Raw genomic sequence first — 25,612 nt, forward strand, 5'->3', positions numbered from 1 at the left:
ACCGTCAATAGAAGTGCTAAAAACATTTGGTTCTAGTGAATTTTATTATTATAGCATTAGCGGTTTAGGAGATTTGCACATTAAACCTATTAGAGGCGGGACCACGCCCACTTTTTAAAAAAAGTTTTAACTGCAGATGCCCCTTCCTAATGTGATCCTGTGTACCAAATAACAGTCTTGTATCTTATTGCGGAGCTTAGTTATGGCAAGTTATTTGTTTTTGATTAATGGCGTTTTGTGGGCGTGGCAGTGGTCCGATTACGCCCATCTGCAATACCAACCGTCTCACGGTAAAAAGAAACATGTCTACCAAGTTTCATAAAGATATCTCAATTTTTACTCAAGTTAGAGCTTGCACGGACGGACGGACGGACGGGCGGACGGACAGACAGTCACCCGGATTTCAACTCGTCTCTTCATCCTGATCATTTATATATATATAACCCTATATCTAACTCGATTAGTTTTAGGTGATACAAACAACCGTTAGGTGAACAAAACTATTATACTCTGTAGCAACAGGTTGCGAGAGTATAAAAATGCTTAAAAGGTAGCGGAATAGTGGGATTACATAAATAAATATCACTGTACCATACAATGGAATTTATGCATAGTGGGATCAATAAAGCTTATAATTCAATAAAAGATAAAATGTATTATCCGAAATTCAAGGAAGAAATACAATTGATAATTAATAACTGCCAAAAATGTCAACAAATCAAATACGATAGAAAACCAATAAAACCAAAACTTCATCTAGCTGAAACTCCAACCATTAAAAATGAGATAATTTATGTAGACATATTTCATTTCTACAAACAATCATTTGTTACAGCGATTGTTAAGTTAACCAAATTTTCAGCAGCTTACAGAGATATAACAAATAGAAACTGGAAAGCTAAAAAGACAATAATTATGGAACATTTTGCGAAATGCGAAACCTAAAAAAATTATTATGGATAATGAATTTAGAACAGAACAATTAATACTATATATAGGTGGGGAAAATATAGAGGTCCACCACACAAACAAAATAGTAAAACAGGAAATGCAGTTAATGAGAAACTTCACTCAACCTTGTTGGAAAAACGAACAGGAACTGAGGACCCTAGTCTTTCAACAAAAATGAGAATGAAAATTGTTATATGAAACTATAACGATAGATATCGGTTAACTATTAAATGTTCTTCAAGGGACGCCACAGAAAACATTTGTCCATCCATATTAAATATAGAATAAATATGGTAAAACAAAAAACAGAGAAGAAGAGTCGATTAAAAACTACAAAAGAGTACAGCATAAAAATCAACCATTCTACCGAATTAATCCACTGCAAAATGTTCATCCAGCAAATATAAAAAGACCTATGAAATTGGCAAATAAAGAAAACCCAAGAAGATGATGATGCATTTAGTTTAAAAGCATTAGAAAGGGATAATAACCCTTAAACAAATTGTTTATTACATGATCCTTGGTAAGTGATGCCTGTCAAAAGAGGCGACTATAAATCCAACGGAGTAAAAGATAATAAAATATCGAATAAGCCTATGTATGGAAACATTTAATCAAAACCTAAACGGTTATAAATGTTAATTTTTATTTTTACAGATGACAGGGATAATTATTTTTTTAACAATTATAATACCATTGGTGGCAGCACTCTTGCAAGTCACACCAATAATAGAAGAAGCGGGGTATACAATGATACAAACGGCGGACATAGAAATAGTTAATGAAATAAGTAGAGTTATACACATTACAAATCCTAACAATATACAGAAACCAGATTAAAAAAATTTCGGACAACTTAATATTGAAAATAACGAAATTTTGTATAATAAAATAAAATATATAAAAGCAAAAATTACATCTATAACACTGTATATTAAAGAAAGAAAGAAAAGAGGCTTGATAAATACTGGATTATGATGACAGGCAAGTTATTGTGGACCATTTGAAAATTATTCATTATGATAGAATGGCCATAATGCAATTGTAAACTTAAAAAAACAAATACTATTTAATGAACATTAAATAGATCATTAAACCTGTTAAAAGGGACTATAGAATCAGATAGAAAACAAATAATAGAAACTCCAAACAAAATAAACAAAGAAAATAAAATTGAAGGATAGTTGTTGTATAATGACCAAATGAGCAAACTAAAATTCATAGAAAATAAAGTTCTAGAAACACAAGACAATATAGCGGCGGCTAAGTACACCCAAGTATGTTCAAATTTAAAAATGCGAAATTGATTTTTTAAATTAAAATTGGCAAAAGTAGAAGTAGTAGTATACAAAAATTAAACAATAATATTGGCAATTCAGATACAATACCAAGGACCTTCATTCAAACTAAAATTCAATTAATAACTCCATTGAAAAATAAAAAGAAATTACAGATTAGTGAAAAAGAAAAATTCGTTACCAAGATTGGCGAAAGCTATTTTGGATACGAAGTAAATAAAGCATATAAAAACTTTAAATTGAGTAAAAGCTGTATATTTTCAAATACTTATGAATTTATATACAATAACAAAACAACAATACAAGTGATAAGCGATGATACAATATTAATAAGAAATGTTAATAACGATAAAATAAAACAGAAATGCGATGATAGAAAAATCGCACTAAAAATAATTATATAATTAAAGTTGTAAATTGTAAAATAGAAATTTTACAACGGTAATATAAAAACAATAATAAAACAGAGTATGTTGATACAATCGTATACCCTGTCGAAAAATTCAATCAAAGTTACACACCAAAATTAACATTTAATGATATTGCAATAAAAAATATAAAAGAAAGTGCAAAATTAAAATACCATAAAAATATATCATATGGTATTAATTTACATTGATAATCATAGTAATGGTGGTGATAGTAGTCCTTGTATGAATTGCAAAGAAAAAAACAACAAAAATAAAAATCGTAAATACAAGAACTCAGGAGAGTTTTTACAGTAAAGCTGGGACGTTACGTCATCAGATGACTCCACCACTCCCAAGCTGACACACCATATTTTAATATGCTGCACTAGACATTGTAATATGCTGTTACAATAGCATAATTAAATTCGGTGCCATAGTTAGGTATATATGTACATACATTCATACATACATTTAATATCATATTACCACATATGGAATATTTCATATTGTTTATTTAAATTATGCCGAGAACGGTATTTCTCCATAGTTTTTTTATGCAACATAACAAAATACGTATAAAAATATATTAAAAAAATACGTAATTCGCGGCTTAGCCTATTTCATAAGTCTCATGAAGAACATAGATAACCAGTACCCAAAACGACAACTTTTTTGACCAACAGCGCATTATAACGAATCTCATCTTCGCCACGTCGAGAAGTTTTTGGTGTTTTGGGGAATGGTACTCTATCACTTCGAACCGCGGAGGAATGGTTTCGACGATTCAGAGCCGGTGAAAACGACACCATGGATAAGCCAGCCGGCGGAAGACCTGTGACGACAAATACCGATCAAATCATGGAATACATCGAGTTAGACCGGCATATGGCATCTCGTGACATCGCCCATGGGAGTTAGTCACCAAACCATTTTGAACCATCTGCAGAAGGCTGGATACAAAAAAAAGTTTGATGTTTGGGTGCCGCATAATTTGACGCAAAAAAATCTTCTGGACCGAATCAACGCCTGCGATATGCTGCTGAAACGGAACGAACTCGTCCCATTCTTGAAGCGGATGGTGACTGGCGACGAAAAATGGATCACATACGAAGATATCAAGCGAAAACGGTCGTGGTCAAGGGCCGGTGAATCGTCCCAAACAGTGGCCAAGCCGGGATTGACGGCCAGGAAGGTTTTGCTGTGTGTTTGGTGGGATTGGAAGGGAATCATCCCCTATGAGCTGCTCCCATATGGCCAGACGCTTAATTCTACCATCTACTGCGAACAACTGGACCGCTTGAAGCAGGCGATCGACCAGAAGCGTCCAGAATTGGCCAACAGGAAGGGTGTAGTGTTCCACGAGGACAACGCCAGACCACACACTTCGTTGATGACTCGTCAGAAGCTACGGGAGCTCGGATGGGAGGTTTTATCGCATCCACCATATAGCCCGGACGTGTCGCCAAGTGATTACCACCTGTTCCTGTCCATGGCGAATGCCCTTGGTGGTGTGAAGTTGAACTCAAAAGAGGCTTGTGAAAAGTGGCTGTCCGAATTCTTCGCAAATAAGGAGGGGGGCTTCTACGAGGAAGGTATTATGAAGTTGCCGTCTAAATGGAAACAGATCATCGAACAAAACGGCGCATATTTTAACTAAATCCGATCACTGTTACACTTTTTATAAAGCATTGAATGAAGAGCAAAAAAGCGGAAGGGAGATATTTGACAACCTTATATATATTAACAATACATGTATATTTTTTGTCCATTGACCCAATAATAATAAAATAATGACTACGATATTCCATTGCTTTTTTATCGCTCTTTGTACCTGTCTGCTGCTCTCAACACATTTTGTCACCGTTTGTATATTCAGCTCTCCGTCAGCTTTTGCTGCACGAGCCCGTGACGAACTTCTGGACAGATTTGATTTATGGCAAACAACAAATACATTTTTTTCATTTTTCAAAATTTCAAATATTATATTCAAACTTGTTTACAAACAATCAGATCTGCCAAAAGTGGGTTTTCTCAATTCGTAAAAAAATGTTTATTTTTTAATATTAAGTATCCTATATATTTTTTATACCTGTATGTATACATATGTGTACAAAGTTTCATGGCGATCGGTTAAGTGGTTTCGGCGTGACATCGTAACCAACAAACTTACATTACTATTCATAATATTAGCATGGATAGTATGGAAGTATGGAGTATAATATTTGTATGGATATACATATTTATGAATGTATATTATACTCTTATACTTAGGTTGAATACATATCCACGAAATGATTTACCAAAGCAATAAATAACTCAACTCTTTTGAATAGAGGTGACCTGAAAATTTAGCTCCGATGTCACACGACAACAACATCAATAAAAATTACAACAGCAGAGTTCTCAGAATGACAAAAATACTTCGACTTGAAATTATGTTTCCACTGAACAAATAACAAAGTTATGTTTGCCAAAGCTTAGTGAATTCGAGCTAATGTCAGACAGGAGTGAATGAATAACAATTATCTTGTTAGTTTATGTTAAATCACCGCGAACCAGACGGTGCCGGCCGTAGTCAGTTTGCTTACTGCGGTCATTTTGCATATTGTTTTTATAAAAAAACTAAAGCAAAACTCCACAGATTAAAGAGAATTAAAAAAACATACATTTTATGAACTCATGCACGTTTATCAGAGATAATTTGAACTGAATATTTTCAAAATAGTGTCAGTGTCCAGTCATTGGAGCATCCGATTATAGAAATTGATTTGAGTATGAAAATATTAATGAAAACGTTGTGTCCGTATAGGGGAATTTCAATGTAATATTATTATCTTGAAACGTAGTTCGTGGACTCTCTTACATTCCTAACTAACACAAATAACTGTTTTCGTCTTATTAGTGCTCTGTGAATCTTTAGTACATACCTATATTACCAATTTTTAGTACCGGATAACATTCTTATTGAAGAAAACTTAATCTAAGAGACGAAATGTTATATAAACATATATGGGTATATGAAACAAGAATCAACCAGAGTGGCGAAAATAAATATATTACGGATGGGTCGGTTAGATCAAAGTCTAGACCGATTTTATTCATACTCAGCACTAAAACACTAAAATATCTCTAATTTAATTTCCATTTAATTGTAATTCAAATGGAAAGTCGGAAATAACTATTATGGGTATATAGAGCTAGGCGCGATCGAATTTGCTTTCGGCATTAAGCTAGATTTCACCTTAAAGTGGGCATTGCTACCGATTTACCTGCAGCCTTTGGGTACAATCTGCACATTAGTGAATTATTCCACTTTTAATAGTTTTCTACAGAATACGAGTGGGTGCAATTATGATCCGAATTTATCCAATTTTATAATGTATGATAGGTGCTGAAGTTGGTTGATACAGCTTTAGTAGCTTCTGAGATATGTACAAAAACCTAATAGGGCGCGAACAGGCCCATTTTCCCCGTTTTTAATCATAGATGTTACTTTAAATAAAAGTAAATAAAGTCAAAAACAAAAACTTTTTAGTGAATTTTTGACATTTGATATAAAAATTATATTGACATTGACGACAAGTGAGAGCCGAAAATGTAGCTAAAAGTAAAGAAAACAAGTAAAGAAAGGCTAAGTTTGGATGTAACCGACCATTTTATACTCTCGCAAAGTCAAATGGTATACTCGTTTGAGATTTCTTTGTGTGTTGGCTGATATTTTCGGTAGAAGGTCAACTATAGGCACTGGGGTCCACATATTTAGTACTTAGGCTCTTGAACAGTTTTGGTTCGATTTATACAATTTTTGGTCACAAGGTGGCATACTTTAAACGTATTATTCACGCAAAGTTTTACCCCGATATAATCATTGTTGCTTGATATGCATAGTGGAAAGTGAAAGAATCAGATGGAATTGAAAATGGTGTTATATGAGAAATAGGCGTGGTTGTAGTCCGATTTCGCACTATGACATAGAAACATGAAAAGAACGTTATGCACCGAATTTGGTTGAAATCGGTTGAGCAGATCTCAAGATATGGGTTTTCACCTAAAAGTGGGCTGTGCCACGCCCACTGACTAATTTTGAACGCGGTTCCTATAAAGCCAATTTATACCATCTCAGAGATAAAATTTAATGTCTCTGGCGTGTTTAGTGCTTGATTTATCGCGCTTTTAGTAGTTTTTGACAGTACCGTTATATGGGGAAAAATTTGAACTGCAGATGCCCCTTCCTAATGTGATCTTGTGTACCAAATAACAGTCTTGTATCTTATTGCGGAGCTTAGTTATGGCAATTTATTTGTTTTTGATTAATGGCGTTTTGTGGGCGTGGCAGTGGTCCGATTACGCCCATCTGCAATACCGTCTCACGGTACTAAGAAACATGTCTACCAAGTTTCATAAAGATATCTCAATTTTTACTCAAGTTAGAGCTTTCACGGTCGGACAGACGGACGGACGGACAGACAGTCACCTGGATTTCAACTCGTCTCTTCATCCTGATAATTTATATATATGTATATAACCCTATATCTAACTCGATTAGTTTTAGACGATGCAAACAACCGTTAGGTGAACAAAACTATTATACTCTGTAGCAACAGGTTGCGAGAGTATAAAAATTACGAATGATTACTTGGATATGGTGGATGTCATATACATATATCCTTTTAACAATTCATCAAATTGTCAAAGAACGGCCTATAGGCAGAAAATATCTTTTACAACAATAACATTCATTATTATTTTAATCAAAACTTTATAGTAGGAATAATACAGATGTCAATCTTACGAGTAATTTACTCGCGCATGGGTTATTTGGTTTGTTGTCTATTTAAGTTTAAAATTTGTTATTTATATATTTTATAAGTACTTACACAATATTCAGCATTAGCAAATTCAATTGAATTTTCAATTGACCTTATTGTTATGCAGCCATCTAATTCAACTTTCAGTTGTTCACGTGCCATCTTTTCTAGTTCAGCCCTATTATAACCACATTTCGATTTCATTACATTTGTAATTGGTGACGATGTTTCAGTCCTATCATAGCCACATTTCGATTTCATTACATTTGTAATTGATGACGATGTTTTGTCTAAAGGTACAATAGATTGGTTTAAATTATTAAGGAGTTCATTATTATAACATAGAACTGGTGGTGTATATATAGGAGTAAAATCTGGTCGTATTCGTCGAATAGCGTCTAAAGCAATATCTCTTTGATCAGCAATAAACACTGATCGATCCATTATTTCATTTAACGTTATTCCCTGCATAAAAAAAAATTTAACAACTTATATCAATTATATCAATAATTCTTACATTTTGGTTTGCCATTTGTTCAAACTTTTTAATTTGGTGAATATTTTCTTCCGATGATTCAATGCGTCCTAGACATTCCAAAATAGCGGCATATGTTTGTTCATTAAATTTCAATTGATCTTCTCCAATCAATGCGAAAATATCATTGAATCGCTCAAATGAACCCTTTTCGGCTAGTCCATGTAATATAATATTGTAAAATTCAATTGTAATGAGACTCAGAGTTTCCAACTTTTTTTTTGTTTTTTGTCTATATGCTAACAATGTGGAAATTCCACGATTAATCATTCCAGCTGAAACACATACATTAAGGTATGACTCCAAATTGATTCGAAGAGCTTTTTCCTTTGCGAAGCGTTCTTGCTCCTCGTTATTATGTATTTTAGACTTAAACCTAAAAATATCAAATGGGTAAATATTTTAATAGTTGAAATAAAAAAATAAAGAAATTACCTTGATTTTGGCTTTGTGATAACAGTAGTTTCTGTACTCTGAACATTGTGATATTTAGAAGCGCTACTTTCCATACTCTTTGAAGAAATATAAGATTCGCTAGCCTCTAAAAGACCCAAGGGCTCTTCGACATCGTTATCTTTAGGAACCACAAAACTGTAAAATATAATGATTTGTTAGTTTATTTGTGAAAATAAAATCAAAATTTCCTGACACTTATTGTTCTCATTGTTTACTAGGTAAAAGATGGTCAATTAATAAAATATATTGCATGAATACTTTAAGATAATATTTCGTATTTGGCAATTTTAAGCGTAATATTTCAAAATCGTATACTTTGGTACAATAAGTTCTTAAACACGACCTAGCTTTTCTAATCCCATATACCAAAAATATCAGGCAATTCGTGAAATATATTATGAAAATAACTCTAGTGCTCAAAGTAGTGTATGCTGATGATATCGTACTTGTTAAAATCCTGCATTTGACAACTATGTACGAATTGGTCAAAAACAATATACACCTCGTTATGAAACGAACAGAAAACTGTTAATTAGTTGATCTAGACTACCCTAAGTAAAATGGATAAGTTAGAATAAGAAGGAACTTCCAATATGTTCCCTTAAAATTGTAGTATAAGTCCCAAAAGACAGGACAGCGAAGGACTTATTTTTAGCAAATAGTTAATATTTTAAATAATTTACCTGAAATTATCAATTGGTGTTTCAGTAACTTCTTGACATTCATTTCCCATACTTTCAAGTATGTCGCGATAACTGTTGAAACTTTTTATTATATTATTAATGTCTTCAGTATTATTTATAACAAGTTTCGTGTATTCTTCCTTCCCGAAAAATATAAATGGCTTGTCATCATATATTCCCGATTCCAATATTGTACGATCCATTTCACCTATATCAATTTGTTTGGAAATTGTAAGCTCTGCATTTATTTTAGGCTTCTCAGCAACTGTTCTATTTTCTATTATAGGTGTGAGAGGAGTTTTGTTCTTAAGTTGTTTGCTTTCCTTAGCCCGCTTCTCAATTATTTGAGCCTGCGTTCTAGCAATAAACTCCTGTAATTTTTTCGCTTTCAATCTTTTGACCCGCGACTTTCGCTCATTGGCTGACATATCTGTCACTATCAGGTAAAATAAAAAAAAAAAATTATTTTATAACAAGTCGATGTAATCTAAACAATGTTCAAAAATTTAATAATAATCTAACGTTACGAATTGAAAAATGTATGACGTAAGCCTTAATGCTGAAAATAAACGCTTTAAACCATAGATCATATGTTACAAGTTACTGGAATGCAAAGTCGATAAATCGCCCAATGTAATGAACTTAGACCTACAAAAAGTTTTGAGTATTTGAATTTTCTCCCAAAAAATTTGTTTAGGTAAACATATCCCGAAGTCATTATATTAGGGATATGAGGCTAGTTCTAGACCAACTGCATTCATAACATATACAGCGCTAAGCCACATTATGGTTAAAAACTCAAAATAATTTTATATGACATTTGATATTTAACACACATTTTTACCAATACAAACGCTTTAAAGTGAGAAGGAAAATCAAAATGGATGAAAATCATAATCTTACGCATATTAATGATAGGAGAAGATCTGGACTGACTGCATTAACTTTTAGTACTTAACAACACATTTCCACGCAATTTTATAAAATTTACTCACACATTGACCGGCATATTCGGCGGCATATAGTCTAATAGAAATATACATATATAGCATATGGAAGTTGAGGTAATTCGTGGACCAATTTCACACGTTTTCCAAATTTTGCTTTAGTATATCTATTAACGGGTGTTTTTTTAGAGGTATAGAACTTTAAATTGCAATAAAACAACGATGGATTATTCGATTGACATGAATTTTATTTATCCGAAAGATAATCTTGTGGCATTACATTTTAAATATGATTTTTGGCATATGACCGCCACGGCTGGCACGGATGTAGTCCAATCTGGACGTTCCATTTTCGATGACTTTTTCCAACATTTGTGGCCATATATTGGCAATAACACGGCGAATGTTGTCATCCAAATGGTTAAGCGTTTGTGGCTTATGCGCATAACTTCACCGACCAATGACTTTACATAACCTCACAGAAAGTAGTTTAGCGTTGTTAAATCACAAGATCTTGGAGGCCAATTCACAGGCCCAAAACGTGAAATTAGGCGGTCACCAAACGTGTCTTTCAATAAATCGATTGTGGCACGAGCTGTGTGACATGTTGCGCCGTCTTGTTGGAACCACAGCTCCTGGATATCGTGGTTCTTCAATTCAGGAATAAAAAAGTTAGAAATCATGGCTCTATACCGATCACCATTAACTGTAACGTTCTGGCCATCATCGTTTTTGAAGAAGTACCACCAGCCCATAAAGCGCACCAAACAGTCAGTTTTTCTGGATATAACGGTGTTTCGACATACACTTGAGGATTAGCTTCACTCCAAATGCGGCAGTTTTGTTTGTTGACGTAGCCATTCAACCAGAAGTGCGCTTCATCATAAAATGAACGTAGTGCGCGATACGTATTCCGCATAGAACTATTATTTTTTAAATAAAATTGCACTATTGGCAAACGTTGTTCAGGCGTGAGTCTATTCATGATGAATTGCCAAACAATCTTGAATAGTAATGCCAACTTAAAGTTCTATACCTCGAAGAAAAACACCCGATATTATAAGTTCATTTTATTTTGCTAAGACATCTAGATTGACTGGTATTACTTGATCAACATGAGGTCCACCTTTTTGTATCGGGGGGTTTGAAATGGTGGGGTCCGATTTTATTACGATATCTGTAGTGATTGCTTTATATACTTCAATGTGAAAGGCTCAGATGAAATTTAAAATTGTGAGATACAGTGAGAAAGCACATCCCATTTCGCCAATTTTTAAATTCTGACATCAGGATATATAAGTATTAAATAACATAAAAAAACAATTGTTTTACAAAAATGAGTCGAACAGCAGAAATAAGTGATTTAAAGGCAATGGTGAATGATATGCAACAATGATTTACTTTGATGCAGGCAGGAGTTCCAGAAGTCCAGAACAAGTGTGCGTTTACACAAATCCTAGCGAATTGGACCTAAACATATTTAAATCTTTTAAAACACTTAGTGGAGATAAACACGAATACGGAATATGGAGGAAAATGGGCATGACTCTAATCGGCAACATTAAACAATTTGAGACATATAACCAGACATAACTTCACCGAAATAATGGATCAACTAGATGATTCATAGGCCGACCAAAGAAATCTATATGTATGTATATTATACAGTATTTTTACAAAGCGAGCAGCACCTGATTCAGCTACAAACGTCCGGCAGAAAGAAGCACGCTATCAACTAGGTAGTGAGTATGAACAAGAAGAACATTTTTTATAAGTTATTACGGTCTGCCTACACTTAAACGAACTGCACCAAATGACATGCCCGTGTTTATATTAATAGACTCTGATGCTACGAATAGTTATATCAGAAAATATTATCCATTTGCCAAAATAATTATACTTAATGAACCAATTAATACAAAAACATGATATGGTATGTCTACTATAACACATAAAAGAGATATAAATCTTGTTGGATTTTTTCTAGGTTTTTTAGAAATTGATGAATTAAAAAATTTTGATATAATACTAGGGAAAGATTCCCTAAATAAAATGAAGGCAAAAATAAATTTATTCAACTACTCTATCAGTTTTACAAAAGTGGCGAATCACTCTAAAAGTAGGAGAAGAAAGTTATGCGCACGAAATACAGGAATTAATGAAAAGGAATCATAAAAACCCGTAGTGTGGGATTGAAGCAGAAATTAGAACTGAAACCAAAGATATACTAGGTGCGTTCCAAAGTAAACAGTAAAAAAGTAAACTCTAGTGGCTATCTATTCGACATGCTTTTGGACCGTGCAAAAAGCTGTTTTAAAGCAGAAGGAGACTATTTTGAATAAAATTAATTGATTTTGCCGATAAAACCATTTGTACTGTCTTTTTTTTAAAAGTCCTGTTTACTTTGGAACGCACTGCAGTTTGATTAAAGAAGGAAATAACCAAACTGTTAAAAAATAAAATAATACATTCTAGTAAAAGTATCTATAATTCACCCATATGGACAGTATCCAAATAAGGAACTGGTGAAGATGGACAAATCAAGCGAAGAATGGTTATAGATTTCCAAAAATTTTACAAACAAACAACAGCTGACAGATATCCCATTCCGGACATTACAATGACACTTCAAAACCTAGGAAATACGACATATTTCACCACTCTAGATTTAGAGTCAGGATTTCATCAGATCATGCTTAAGAAGAAGGACAGAGAAAAAACAGCTTTTCCAATAAATAGAGGTAAATATGAGTTCTTCAGGCTTCCATTCGGATTAAAAAATGCACCATCAATCTCTCAGAGATGCGTAGATGACATTCTCTGACCTTTCATCGCTAAATGTGCGTATGTTTGTATTGATAGATACGCTAGAGCAGCATATGAAAGATATCTCAGATATAATAAACACACTTTACAAAGCAAACATGAATATATCAGAAGATTAGTCAAATTTTTGCAAAAGCAGACAGAATTTTCGGGACACATTATAAAAAAATGGCATAATGATTAGGTTTGCACCGCGACCATGGTCTATTGTGCCTCTATATATCTATGTAGACCCCAATAAAATCAAAGCTATGGATGAATATCCAATTCTAAAAAATCTAAAATAACTTCGATCCTTTCTAGGACTAGCTTCCTATTACAGGTAGGATTTGTAGGATTCGATCTAACTGAAGCTAGTACTATGTTGACGCTATTAACTATGCAATTGGAGCAGTATTGAGCCAGGGTAAAAATCCTATACCATTTATATCAAGAACACTGAGCAAGACAGAACATAATTACTCAACAAACGAAAAAGTAATGTTAGCTATTGTTTGTGCTTTACAAAAACTTAGGACTTATTTATATAGAATAGCACACCTAACCATATGTATATAAAGACTATCAAACGTTAATATATTCGATATCAAAAAATAATCCGAAAGCACATCCAAAGAGGTGGAAAACCCAAATAGAAGAATATGGAACTGCTCTAAAATATAAACCAGGACATGAAAACGTAGTAGCAGAGACGCTCTACCTAGACAAATACACAATTCAACCAATGTATCCGAACACTCAGCATAAACTTCAGAAGTTAAAAATATTAGACAAATACAATTATAAAATAAGTAATAATACGGAGAAGTGAAAATATTCAAATCACCAGCTCCACAGTATTCCCACAATACGAAAGATTTGTCATATCCTTCACGGACACCGACTCACGCTTAGCAAACATTAAAGCAGTAATTAATTAGTAATGACAGCGTTCCACTCAGACTTACAAACGTGGCACGATATTCAGCTATTAATTAAAATAACATTTGATACATACCCCAAAGTATTAACACACACTGTACTGAAAGACATAACAGTAGATAGCGAAAGAGAAGACATTTTAGATTTCACTCATAAAAGAGCTGATAGAAACGCTAAAAATAACAAAAGAAATAATGGAAACATGTTGGTGGCCTACGTTAAGAACTGAAGCTACAAATATAGCAAGAGATTGTGTTTATGCAATAAACAAAAGTATGACACAAGACCAGTCAAACAACAAAGGAAAAACCCGTACACCCGACATAGCAGTTATATCTGTACAAATGGACATACATATTCCAAATACCGAACGCAAGATATCTTTCTTGCATAGATAGGTACTCTTAATATACATATTTACGCAAACTCGACACAAAGCGACATTTCCACGAAATTATAGATGAAGTAATTAGTCAAATAATTCCCTAATGTGTCGAACTTAGTATGTCTGATAACGAAAGCATATTTGTTGGCGTTGGCACGACTGCCTTGCTAAATAAACTAAATATAAAGCATGAACGAACAGCAAATAATCACTCGACATCAAACGCTCAAGTTGACCGATTACACTCTACAATTTTAGAAATATCCAGATTCCTAGCTGATAAAAAACTACTACTAAAAAAAAATATTCCAAGCTATTAGGGAATATAATAATACAATATGTTACATTCGTAACAAAAGAAAGGCCAATATAAATATTTTTAACACAGGTAAATATAAAGATATAAAAAATAAAATCCTTAAGAAACTGGAAAAAAACGTTATCCTACCGTAATAAATACAGGAAACAGAAAGTACGCGGGACATGCATTCAAAGAGATAGTCTAGTTAGCAGCAACAACAGTCTTATTTGGTTTTGGTTGTTAAATGTTATTGTTTGGGTCAGTACATGTTTACTGAGTAATGTTAGGAGTGTCAGGATTTTGAAAATTTTGCCTGATGTTATCCTTGTATACCTTCTGCTCAACGCAAAACGAGACTTTATCCATAACTCGACAAGGACATGACATATGGCCATACTTTTTTTTTGCTTAGGTTGGCAGGACTGTTATATGTTTACATGTCGAATTTGAGCGCGATCTGTCACATAGTTTTTTTTTTAAGGCACTATAAACAAGTCAACCTCGTGTGTGTTTTTCGAATTTTACTATGGAAATTAACGTTGAGCAAAAAGTGTTTGTTTGAAATTTTGTTATTCCAATGGAATAAGTGGGACGGACGCAATGAAAATGTTGCAGAAGGCATATGGGGAGTCTTGCCTATCACGTGCACATATTTTTGATTGGTATAAGTCGTTCAAGGACGGCCGTACATCGCTGGAAAACTTGCCCCATGATCGTCGTCCAGCAACGTCAATAAACGAAGAAAACGTCGAAAAAGTAAAAAAAATTGTGTTGGAAATGGATCGTCGTGTGACTGAAAGAGAGATAGCTAGTGAGCTCAACATATCAAATGGATCCGCTCATAGCATTATTCACGATGTTTTGGGCATGAGACGTGTGTCTGCTCGACTTGTTCCAAAATCCAGCTCATACGTCTCGTCTTGTACGCGATTATTTGACCAAACACAACGTAAATATTGTGCCGCAAGCACCGTATTCACCCGACATGGCATCGTGTGACTTTTTTCTTTTCCCTAAACTCAAATTGCCGCTTCGTGGAAAGCATTTTCAGTCGATTGAAGTCATAAAAGAGAATTCGAAGAAGGAAGCCATACCTAAAGCGGCCTACCAGAAGTGTTAGGAAGATTGGAAAAAAAGGTAGCATATGTGTATCGCCTCTAATGGTGACTATTTTGAAGGGGATAAAATAAATATTGAAGAATAATTAACCGTTTTTGTTGTTTGAGCCAGTCTCGTTTATATTTGAGCAGAAGGTATAACCTTCACCATTGTCGTTAAGATTGTGTCCTCACGATCTTCCTGTACCGTTCAACATACGTTGAACCAAATAAGACAGTTGTTGCTGCTAACTAGATGACCTAGAGACAAGCTCCTTCACCTTACCCCAAACAAAAAAAAACTAAGTGAATTACTACTGTACCACCAAATTAACCATATGAAACATGAAATTACAAAAAAATACCATAACAAGTAAGGAAGGGCTAAGTTCGGATGTAACCGAACATTTTATACTCTCGCAAAGTCAAATGGTATACTCGTTTGAGATTTCTTTGTGGATTGACTGATATTTTCGGTAGAAGGTCAACTATAAGCAATGGGGTCCATATATTTAGTACTTAGGGGTTTGAACAGTTTTGGTTCGATTTAGACAATTTTTGGCCGCAAAGTGGCATACTTTAATTGCATTATTCACGCAAAGTTTTACCCCGATATAATCATTGTTACCTGATTTGCATAGTGGAAAGTGAAAGAATCAGATGGAATTGAAAATGGTGTTACATGGGAAGTAAGCGTGGTTGTAGTCCGATTTCGCCCATTTTCGCACTATGACATAGAAACATGAAAAGAACGTTATGCACCGAATTTGGTTGAAATCGGTTGAGCAGATCTCAAGATATGGGTTTTCACCTAAAAGTGGGCTGTGCCACGCCCACTGACTAATTTTGAACGCGGTTCCTATAAAGCCAATTTATACCATCTCAGAGATAAAATTTAATGTCTCTGGCGTGTTTAGTGCTTGATTTATCGCGCTTTTAGTAGTTTTTAACAGTACCGTTATATGGGGAGTGGGCGGAGTTGTCACCCGATTTCAACTATTTTCACACGGTCAATAGAAGTGCTAAAAACATTTGCTTCTAGTGAATTTTGTTACTATAGCATTAGCGGTTTACGATGCACATTAAATCTATTAGAGGCGGGACCACGCCCACTTTTTAAAAAAAGTTTTAACTGCAGATGCCCCTCCCTAATGTGATCCTGGGTACCAAATAACAGTCTTGTATCTTATTGCGGAGCTTAGTTATGGCAAGTTATTTGTTTTTGATTAATGGCGTTTTGTGGGCGTGGCAGTGGTCCGATTACGCCCATCTGCAATACCAACCGTCTCACGGTACCTCACGGTACCATAAAGATATCTCAATTTTTACTCAAGTTAGAGCTTGCACGGACGGACGGACAGACAGTCACCCGGATTTCAACTCGTCTCTTCATCCTGATCATTTATATATATATAACCCTATATCTAACTCGATTAGTTTTAGGTGATACAAACAACCGTTAGGTGAACAAAACTATTATACTCTGTAGCAACAGGTTGCGAGAGTATAAAAAGTATAAGTAAAAGCAGTGTTGCTTAAGAAAATATGGAAGGTATGAACTAAGAGGGTATAGAAGAAAAATTAATATTATACAATATAATAAATTAGGGACAATAAATAGTTTACATATAACTTTTACTAAACTTTGGTAAATTACGATTTCAAAGCGTTTATTAGTCAAATTCGTAGCAACTGTATTAAATTCTAAAAAAATTGTTTAAATTTTAGAAGAACAAATTAAATTTTTATAAAAATTTCTCTTAAAATAAATTTTGAGCACACTAACTGTCACATGAAAACAAATAAATGCAAAATCAAATATATTAATATTTTTCTTTTGAAAATTAATTCTATACCTTCGAACCTAAATAAAATAATTAAGTAGCGGCAACACTCAGCGAAAATCCGTCCGACGGCGTGGCCGAGTACGACGAATATTCGCCGAGTACGATTACCGAGTACGACGAATATTCGTCGTCGCCCGTATTGTATTTAAGCTATAACGTCGCTTCTTTCAAATCATTCTTCATGTTGTCTTCGTTGCGTACGTAACTTCGAATATTGTGTTTTTAATTCTAATTTACAGTTTTATAAATAAATCCAAATATATAATATAAAAAATCTTAATATATAAACTTCAGTGTCTGTGTGAATGTTCCGAATCAACTCAAAAACGAGTCAACTGATATGAATGTGGCTTGGTCTAACTTAAATGATAGGATATTAATTACTTAAATTAATGGTATCAATATTTAATAATAAAATGATAATCAACGTTGATTATTGTTATTAATCATCGGTTCCATAAGTCTGGAACAGATGGCGCCATAAACGAATTTCTTTACAGAGCACACTTCAATTACTATTTTTAGGAAAATGCCACCCAAAAAATCGAACCTTAATACCCGTAGCATAAAGACTCGATGTTCACGTGTTAAAAGAACTCATGAATCAATCGAACAGAGAGTAGAAAGAAATGCAGCTCACAGAATCCGCACAGCTGAAATTCGTGTCCGAGAATCACGAGCACAGCGTGATAATCGTCGATAAGAAAATGCATTGAGAATCAGGGTGGTACGTCAACAACACATAGATTCATTTAGAGAACAAAACCGAGAAAACCATCCAACCAACACGTAGATCATTTTGTTCGTCTTGCATATAATTATGAACCAGACATCAATTACTCGGCTGATTCAAAATTTACTATTGGTGCGATGGACAAAATATGCAATTATTGTCAGGCGTTAAAATTTCGCAATGAAAGACCCGGCATGTGTTGCGCATCAGGAAAAGTTGTATTGTCACCACTCCCTACTCAACCTAAACCTTTAAAATCCCTTCTTTCTGGCATTTCAAAGGAATCAAAATTATTTTTGCGAAAGACACGAACATTGTAATCTTGCTTCCAAATGACGTCGTTTGAAGCATCCAAAGTTTGTTATTTGTCATCTGATGGTCGTAATTTTGAGACAACATTCATAATTTAAGGCCAGGTATACCATAAAATTGTTTCATTGATGCCAATGCCAAATGAAGATCCAAAATTTCTTCAGATCTATTTTATGGGCAATTGTGAAGAACGTGTAACAACTCGATGCCAGTATAATTTCATTGAACAAGCAGAAGAGAGAGCAATTATATTGTCATTAGAATTATTTTTGGAGAACAGTAATCAATTGGATCAATTGTTTAAAAGAGTGTCACCACAATTAAAAAGTGATAATTATCAAATTGCCATCAAAGCAGACAAAGTACCTTTGGGTAGATTCAATGCACCAACCGTTGATGAAGTTGCTATTATTATGGTCGGTGATCCAGTTGACAACAGATCCATAAAAATTACACGCCGAGATAATTCAGTGAGTAGAATTTCATATTTACACCGTTCGTACGATGCACTCCAGTACCCACTGGTATACTGGCATATCATATCAACATTAAACAGTGTGATCCAGTCAATGGTAACGAATTAAACAAAAAAGTTAGTTCAATGAACTACTATGCGTATAGATTAATGATGAGACATAGTTAGGACAACTATATCCTTCGATATCGTCAATTGTATCATCAATACGTTGTGGACATGTTTGCTAAGATTCAAAATAATATAATGATAAGATTCATTCGATTCAACCAAGCTAAACTACGATCAGAGGATTTCATTTCATTTCTTTCATTCACTTACGTTATGCTATTGTTGGAAACGTCGACGGAAATTTAAACACCAATGAAATCGGCAGTGCTGCTATTTTACCTTCCAGCTACATAGGTAGCCCACGATACATGCAAGAATACATACAGGATGCAATGACTTATGTACGTCATAACGGTCGTCCAGATTTGTTTATAACATTTACGTGTAATCCAAATTGGGAAGAAATCCTATCTTTACTATTACCAGGTCAACAATCAATACATCGTCACGATATTACTGCACGAGTGTTTAAACAAAAGTTGAAATGTTTGATTGATTTTATTGTATTTTAAATTCAGTTTTCGACCAAATGTGTTGTTGGCTGTATTTAATGAGTGGCAGAAACGAGGCTTACCTCATGCTCACATTTTAATTTGGCTTGAAGATAAAATTCTTCAAGAGGAAATTGTAATTGATCAAGAATTATTGAAATATTGCTACAAGTCATATGATTCATGGACCATGTGGAGCTTTTAACATGACATCACCATGCATGGAAAATGTAAGAACAATTTTCCTAAAAAATTCACAAACGATAAAATTACTGATATTAATGGTTATCCATTGTATTGCCGCAGAAACGCTGATAATTTTGGACATACATATAAAATGAGAACGTCAAATTCTAGCCAATTTGAAATTGACAATCAATGGGTGGTACCATACTCACCACTACTCTCCAAAACGTACAAGGCTCATTTTAATGTTGAGCTTTGCAGGTCTGTCAAATTCATCAAGTATATTTACGAGTACGTTAATAAGGTCAGTGATTTGGCCGTATTTGGAGTACAAAATATAAACGAAAATTATGAAATAACACGCTACCAAATGGGTAGATACAGTAGCAGCAATGAAGCTATCTGGCGCATACTTAGCTTTCCCATACACCATAGGGAACCTGCTATCCAACATCTTGCAGTGCATCTTGAAAATGGACAACGTGTGTATTTCACTGAAGAAAATATCCTCCAAAGAGCATTTGAACCACCAAAAAAGACAATAACAGAATTTTTCACTCTTTGTCACAAAAATTATGTGTATGATCAATTCGCAAAAACATTATTATACACCGATATTCCATGCTATTTTAGATGGAACACGTCAGCTAAAAAATGGGAACCACGTTAAAAGGGAGAACCACATCCTTCAATTGCAGGCATATTTTAAGCTAAGACACTGGGTCCACTTTATGCTGTACATCCGAAACAACGTAAATGCTTTTTTCTGCGTTTATTGGTGGTGAATGTTCCTGGACCTATCTCTTTTCAATTTTTACCAACAGTTAATAGCCAAGTGTTCAGTACGTATAAAGATGCGTGTCACGCTTTGCAACTTTTGGAAGATGACAACCATTGGGATCTGACACTTCCTGATGCTGCTTTATCGTCCTCGCCGAGTAGTATTCGTCAACTATTTGCCATTATTTTGACGACATGTTTTCCAACACAGTCATCTACATTGTGGGAAAAATATAAGAACTACATGACTGAAGATATACTCCACCGCCATAAAAAAATAAAAAACTCTCCAAACCTAGACTTCACACAAGATATGTATAACGAAGCATTAATAATAACTGAAGATTTATGTATTATGATCTCAAATTCATCGCTTAGTCATTATGGTATTCCATCCCCTAATCGCCCAGCTACAGACTTAGTGAATACTGATTTGCAGCGAGAAGAACAATTTAATAATCGTGACTGAATACATTTGTTATTACCAATGAACCATTATTAACTGACGAGCAGAAGAACATAATTGTATGCCATCGAATTATGTTGGCTGTTGATGTCAAACAAGGCGATTTTTTCTATTTAGATGCACCGGGTGGGATCTTTAAAACATATTTGATATCATTATTGCTAAACTACGGTCACAACAAAAAATTGCATTAGCAGTTTCATCATCAGGCATAGCTGCTACTTTGTTGGATGGTGGGCCGACAGCCCATTTTGCTTTCAAGCTACCATTAGATATTCATAACAATCCAAATGCAATGTGTAGCATCAAATAAATATAGTTTAAAAAAACTAGACACACGCTTTTAAAGAATATCGAACTAAAAAGTTGAGAATAATTTTAAAAATTAACTCAAAAAAATAGTATATAAAAAATACTAGTATAATAGAGGAAAATGCGTGGGGCGCTCGATATACGAAAATTATGGCACAAAGCGACCCAAGTTTTTTAAACTATATTTATTTTCAACTTTTTAGTTCGATATTCTTTAAAAGCGTGTTTTTTAGTTTTCTTAAACTATATTAGTTCTATATTTTTATAAACTATATTTTTTATCTTTAAAAGCGTGTTTTTTAGTTTCTTTAAACTATATTTATTTTTCACTTTTGAGTTCGATTTATTGTTAATAGATTTTTTCTTTCAAGTTCTCGTTGATAGTAGGTATTATAATTTTCTAATAGAGGGTGCATGAATGTAAAATTATCCTCGAACAACGTAATAAAATTTGAGGTGTAACTTGTGAAAAGTAATATTGATGCAGATAGTATAATGAATTTGGTTGAAATCAATTAAGCAGTTCCCAAGATATGGGTTTTCACCTAAAACTGGGCGGTGCCAAGCCCATTGACTAATTTTGAACGCGATTCCTATAAAGTCATCTCATACCATCCAAGAGATCAAATTGAATGTCTCTGGCGTGTTTAGTGCTTGGTTTATCGCGCTTTTAGTATTTTTCACAGCACCGTTATATGGGGAGTGGGCGGGGTTGTCACTCGATTTCACCCATTTTCACACTGTAGGTAGAGGTGCTAAAAACATTTGCCTTCAGTAAATTTTGTTATTATAGCTTCAGCGGTTTAGAAGATATGCACATTAAACCTATTAAGAGGACCACGCCCACATTTAAAAAAAAATTTAACCGCAGATGCCCCTTCCTAATGTGATCCTGAGTACCAAATAACAGCCTTGTATCTTATTGCGGAGCTTAGTTATGGCAATTTATTTGTAAAGGAGAGTTACAAACTGACAGACAGACATACAAGTGAAGCTAATAAAAGCGTGTTAAAAAAGAAGCGGAATGACAGCAGTGTTACGGAAGACTTCGATCATACTTGTAATTTAGGATGAGTGTACCATGGTTCATAAGCATTCGCTCGAAGCATTAAATAGGACTATGCAAGATTTAAACAATAGTGACAGACTTCTCAGTGGTACTATTTTACTACTATCTGGTGATTTTCGGTAAACATTGCCAGTTATTCCTTGCTCTACTTTTGCAGATGAAATTAATGCATGACTTAAATAATCAATTTTATGGAGAAATGTTGAAACACTCAGACTGACAACAAACATACGAGTACAACTCCAAAATGATTCAACAGCACAAGAATTTTCTAAGCAATTACTGAATCTTGGAAACGGTGAAATAGAATATCAACAAGATACGCACACATACATATAATATTGCCTAAAAATGAACTGATAGAAAGTGTCTTCCCAGACATACTAAAAAACTATTATAATAATGACTGGCTTAGTAATCATGCAATTTTGGCACCGAAAAATGTTGATTTTTATCTTATTAACTACCAAATACAACAATTATTACCAGGTGATGTAATGTCATTTAAGTCTATCGATGCTACTGTAGAAGAAAACGAGGCAGTAAATTTCCCAATCGAATTTTTAAATTCTTTAGACATATCCACCACACAATCTTCGACTGAATCACCGATTATTCTACTGCGGAGTTTAAACACTCCAAAGCTATGCAACGGTACACGTTTGGTGATCAAAAAAATCACTGGAAACGTTATTAAAGAAACTATTTTGACAGAAAAGTTTAAAGAGAAATCGTTTAGTTACCACGTATTCCGATGATACCATCCGATTCTCCCATACCAATTAAAAGAGTACAGTTTCCCATTCGTTTAGCTTTCGCGATGACTATAAATAAATCTCAAGGCCAAACAATGTCTATTTGCGGGTTAGACTTGGAAAATCCATGTTTCTCTCATGGGCAATTATACGTGGCCTGTTCACGAGTAGGAAGACCATCAAGTTTATTTGTCTTAACAAAGGACCGATTGACCAAAAATATTGTACTTCGATTGGTGCTTCATTAAACAGCAACTGTGATTTATTACAATTAAAGATATTTATAGTATATATATCTTAAATAAAACTATTTAAAGTATTTATTAACTAAATGTTATAAAAATGTTATGTTTATTTGTGTTAAATTTTGTCTTTTGCTAGCACCAGGTTGCCTAGCACGTGATCCTGTAAGGTTTGGTAACTATCGGAAATTAAAAAAAAAAAATATTTTTTAATGTGAATGACATTTTCTTTTACTACTGATACATTATTGTTTTTATTACACAATTTTGTTTACATGTGCGTCGTGTATATTTATGTTATTTAATTAAACATATTGGAGTATTATAAATGATATTGAAGTATAAACAATATGACCATGTAATTTAACTAAAATTATCGTAATGAGACATTACTAACAGATGAACAAAATACTATTTACAATCGGATTAGGCTAATTGTCAGATAATTTTAGAACTATTATACCCGGAATAATAGAATTCATTGGCAGTATATTCCTAGACAAACAAAATAATTACTTAAATCAAAACTGGCTCTGTAATCGGGCTATATTGACAGCAAAAAATGCCGAAGTTAATTTCGATAATAATATTTTTACTATATTAAACAGCTTACTCAAATAAAATTTATTTATACCTGCTAGGGTAAGGGGTGAAATCGGATTACAACCACGCCTATTTCCCATATAACACCATTTTAAATTCCATCTGATTCTTTCACTTTCCACTATGCAAATCAAGCAACAACGATTGTATCGGGCTAAAACTTGTACGATATATAATTGACATTCATATAATAAAATAAATAAATTAAACTCTCGAATATAGTCCGTCCGTCCGTGCAAGCTCTAACTTGAGGTAAAATTGAGATATCTTTATGAAACTTGGTAGACATGTTTCTTGGTCTCTCGTAAGACGGTTGTTATTTGGTACACAGGATCACATTAGAGAAGGGCATCTGCTGTTTAAAATTTTTTTTAAATTGTGGGTGGTCCCGCTCCCTAAAAGGTTTAATGTGCATATCTCCTAAACCGCTGAAGCTATAATAACAAAATTCACTGGAAGCACCTCTACCTACAGTGTGAAAATGGGTGAAATCGAGTGACAAGCCCACCTACTCCCCATATAACGGTACTGTTAAAAAACACTAAAAGCACGATAAACCAAGCACTAAACACGCCAGAGACATTAAATTTTATCTCTGGCATGGTATGAGACGACTTTATAGGAACCGCGTTCAAAATTAGTCAGTGAAAACCCATATCTTGGGATCTGCTTAGCCGATTTCAACCAAATTTGGTGCATAACGTTCTTTTCATATTTCTATGTTATAGTGCGAAAATGGGCGAAATCGGATTACAACCACGCCTATTTCCCATATAACACCATTTGCAATTCCATCTGATTTTCTGACTTTCCGCTATGCATATCAAGCAACAATGATTATATCGGGGTAAAACTTTGCGTGAATACGTATGCCACCTTGTGATCAAAAATAGTCTAAATCGTACCAAACTGTTCAAGCTCCTAAGTACTAAATATGTGGACCCCAGTGACTATAGTTGACCTTCTACCGAAAATATCAGTCAATCCACAAAGAAATTTCAAACGAGTATACCATTTGACTTTGCGAGAGAATAAAATGTTCGGTTACATCCGAACTTAGCCCTTCCTTGCTTGTTTTATTTTGTATTTGTAGAATTCCATTGATATATAGACGCTTAAGCTTATCCTCAACAGCTTAAGCTTACATATAGTTGCGTAAACATATGGAAACTGTTATTGTACTTTCTTTCTTTTACCATTAATACATTGTAATGCTTTTGTACGCATTCAAATAAAGTCAGTCGTTAAGATATCTGTAGAACTTTTGATATATCAACCAGAGGAACGGAATTCATTATACTAGGGATCTGAGGTTTAGACTAAGGTCTAGAATAACCCCATTCATATTCAGCGCAAAGTCATTAATATAATTTTATAATTTAAAAAAAAACACTTGTCAACCTAATTTCATTCAAATATCTCACATTTTCACCAACCTAAATGGTTTAAAGTCAGCTAGACTTGTTGCTTTAATTTTGACATTGCTCAGGTATACTTGAGAACCTATTGCCAAGCAATACTCACACACTGACCCGCATATTCGGCATAAGGTTTGTTAGCGAAAATCATTATAGTTAATTTTGCTATAATGCCAACTGGAAGTTTGACAATC

At 34.0% G+C, this 25,612-nt stretch overlaps 1 protein-coding gene and 1 pseudogene across 6 annotated transcripts in view; both read right to left on the minus strand.

Moving 5' to 3' along the window:
- The window catches only part of LOC138856034 (uncharacterized), a 169,102-nt pseudogene that overhangs the window by 90,402 nt on the left and 53,088 nt on the right, over nucleotides 1-25,612 (minus strand).
- Nucleotides 1-25,612, minus strand: part of PolrMT (mitochondrial RNA polymerase) — a 116,944-nt gene that overhangs the window by 42,149 nt on the left and 49,183 nt on the right. For 5 of the 6 annotated variants that reach the window (XM_036367971.2, XM_036367968.2, XM_036367970.2 and 2 more), the window contains 4 exons: nucleotides 9,142-9,577; nucleotides 8,438-8,593; nucleotides 7,985-8,378; nucleotides 7,537-7,932 (listed from right to left, as the gene is read on the minus strand). In XM_036367971.2, the coding sequence (XP_036223864.2) occupies nucleotides 7,537-7,932; nucleotides 7,985-8,378; nucleotides 8,438-8,593; nucleotides 9,142-9,577 (1,382 nt within the window). The remainder of the gene's footprint in view (nucleotides 1-7,536; nucleotides 7,933-7,984; nucleotides 8,379-8,437; nucleotides 8,594-9,141; nucleotides 9,578-25,612) is intronic. The other variant, XM_070106460.1, reaches the window with a different exon arrangement.

This window comes from Bactrocera oleae, chromosome 3 (assembly GCF_042242935.1).
Source record: "Bactrocera oleae isolate idBacOlea1 chromosome 3, idBacOlea1, whole genome shotgun sequence".
In the NCBI taxonomy this organism is placed as follows: Eukaryota; Metazoa; Arthropoda; class Insecta; order Diptera; family Tephritidae; genus Bactrocera; species Bactrocera oleae.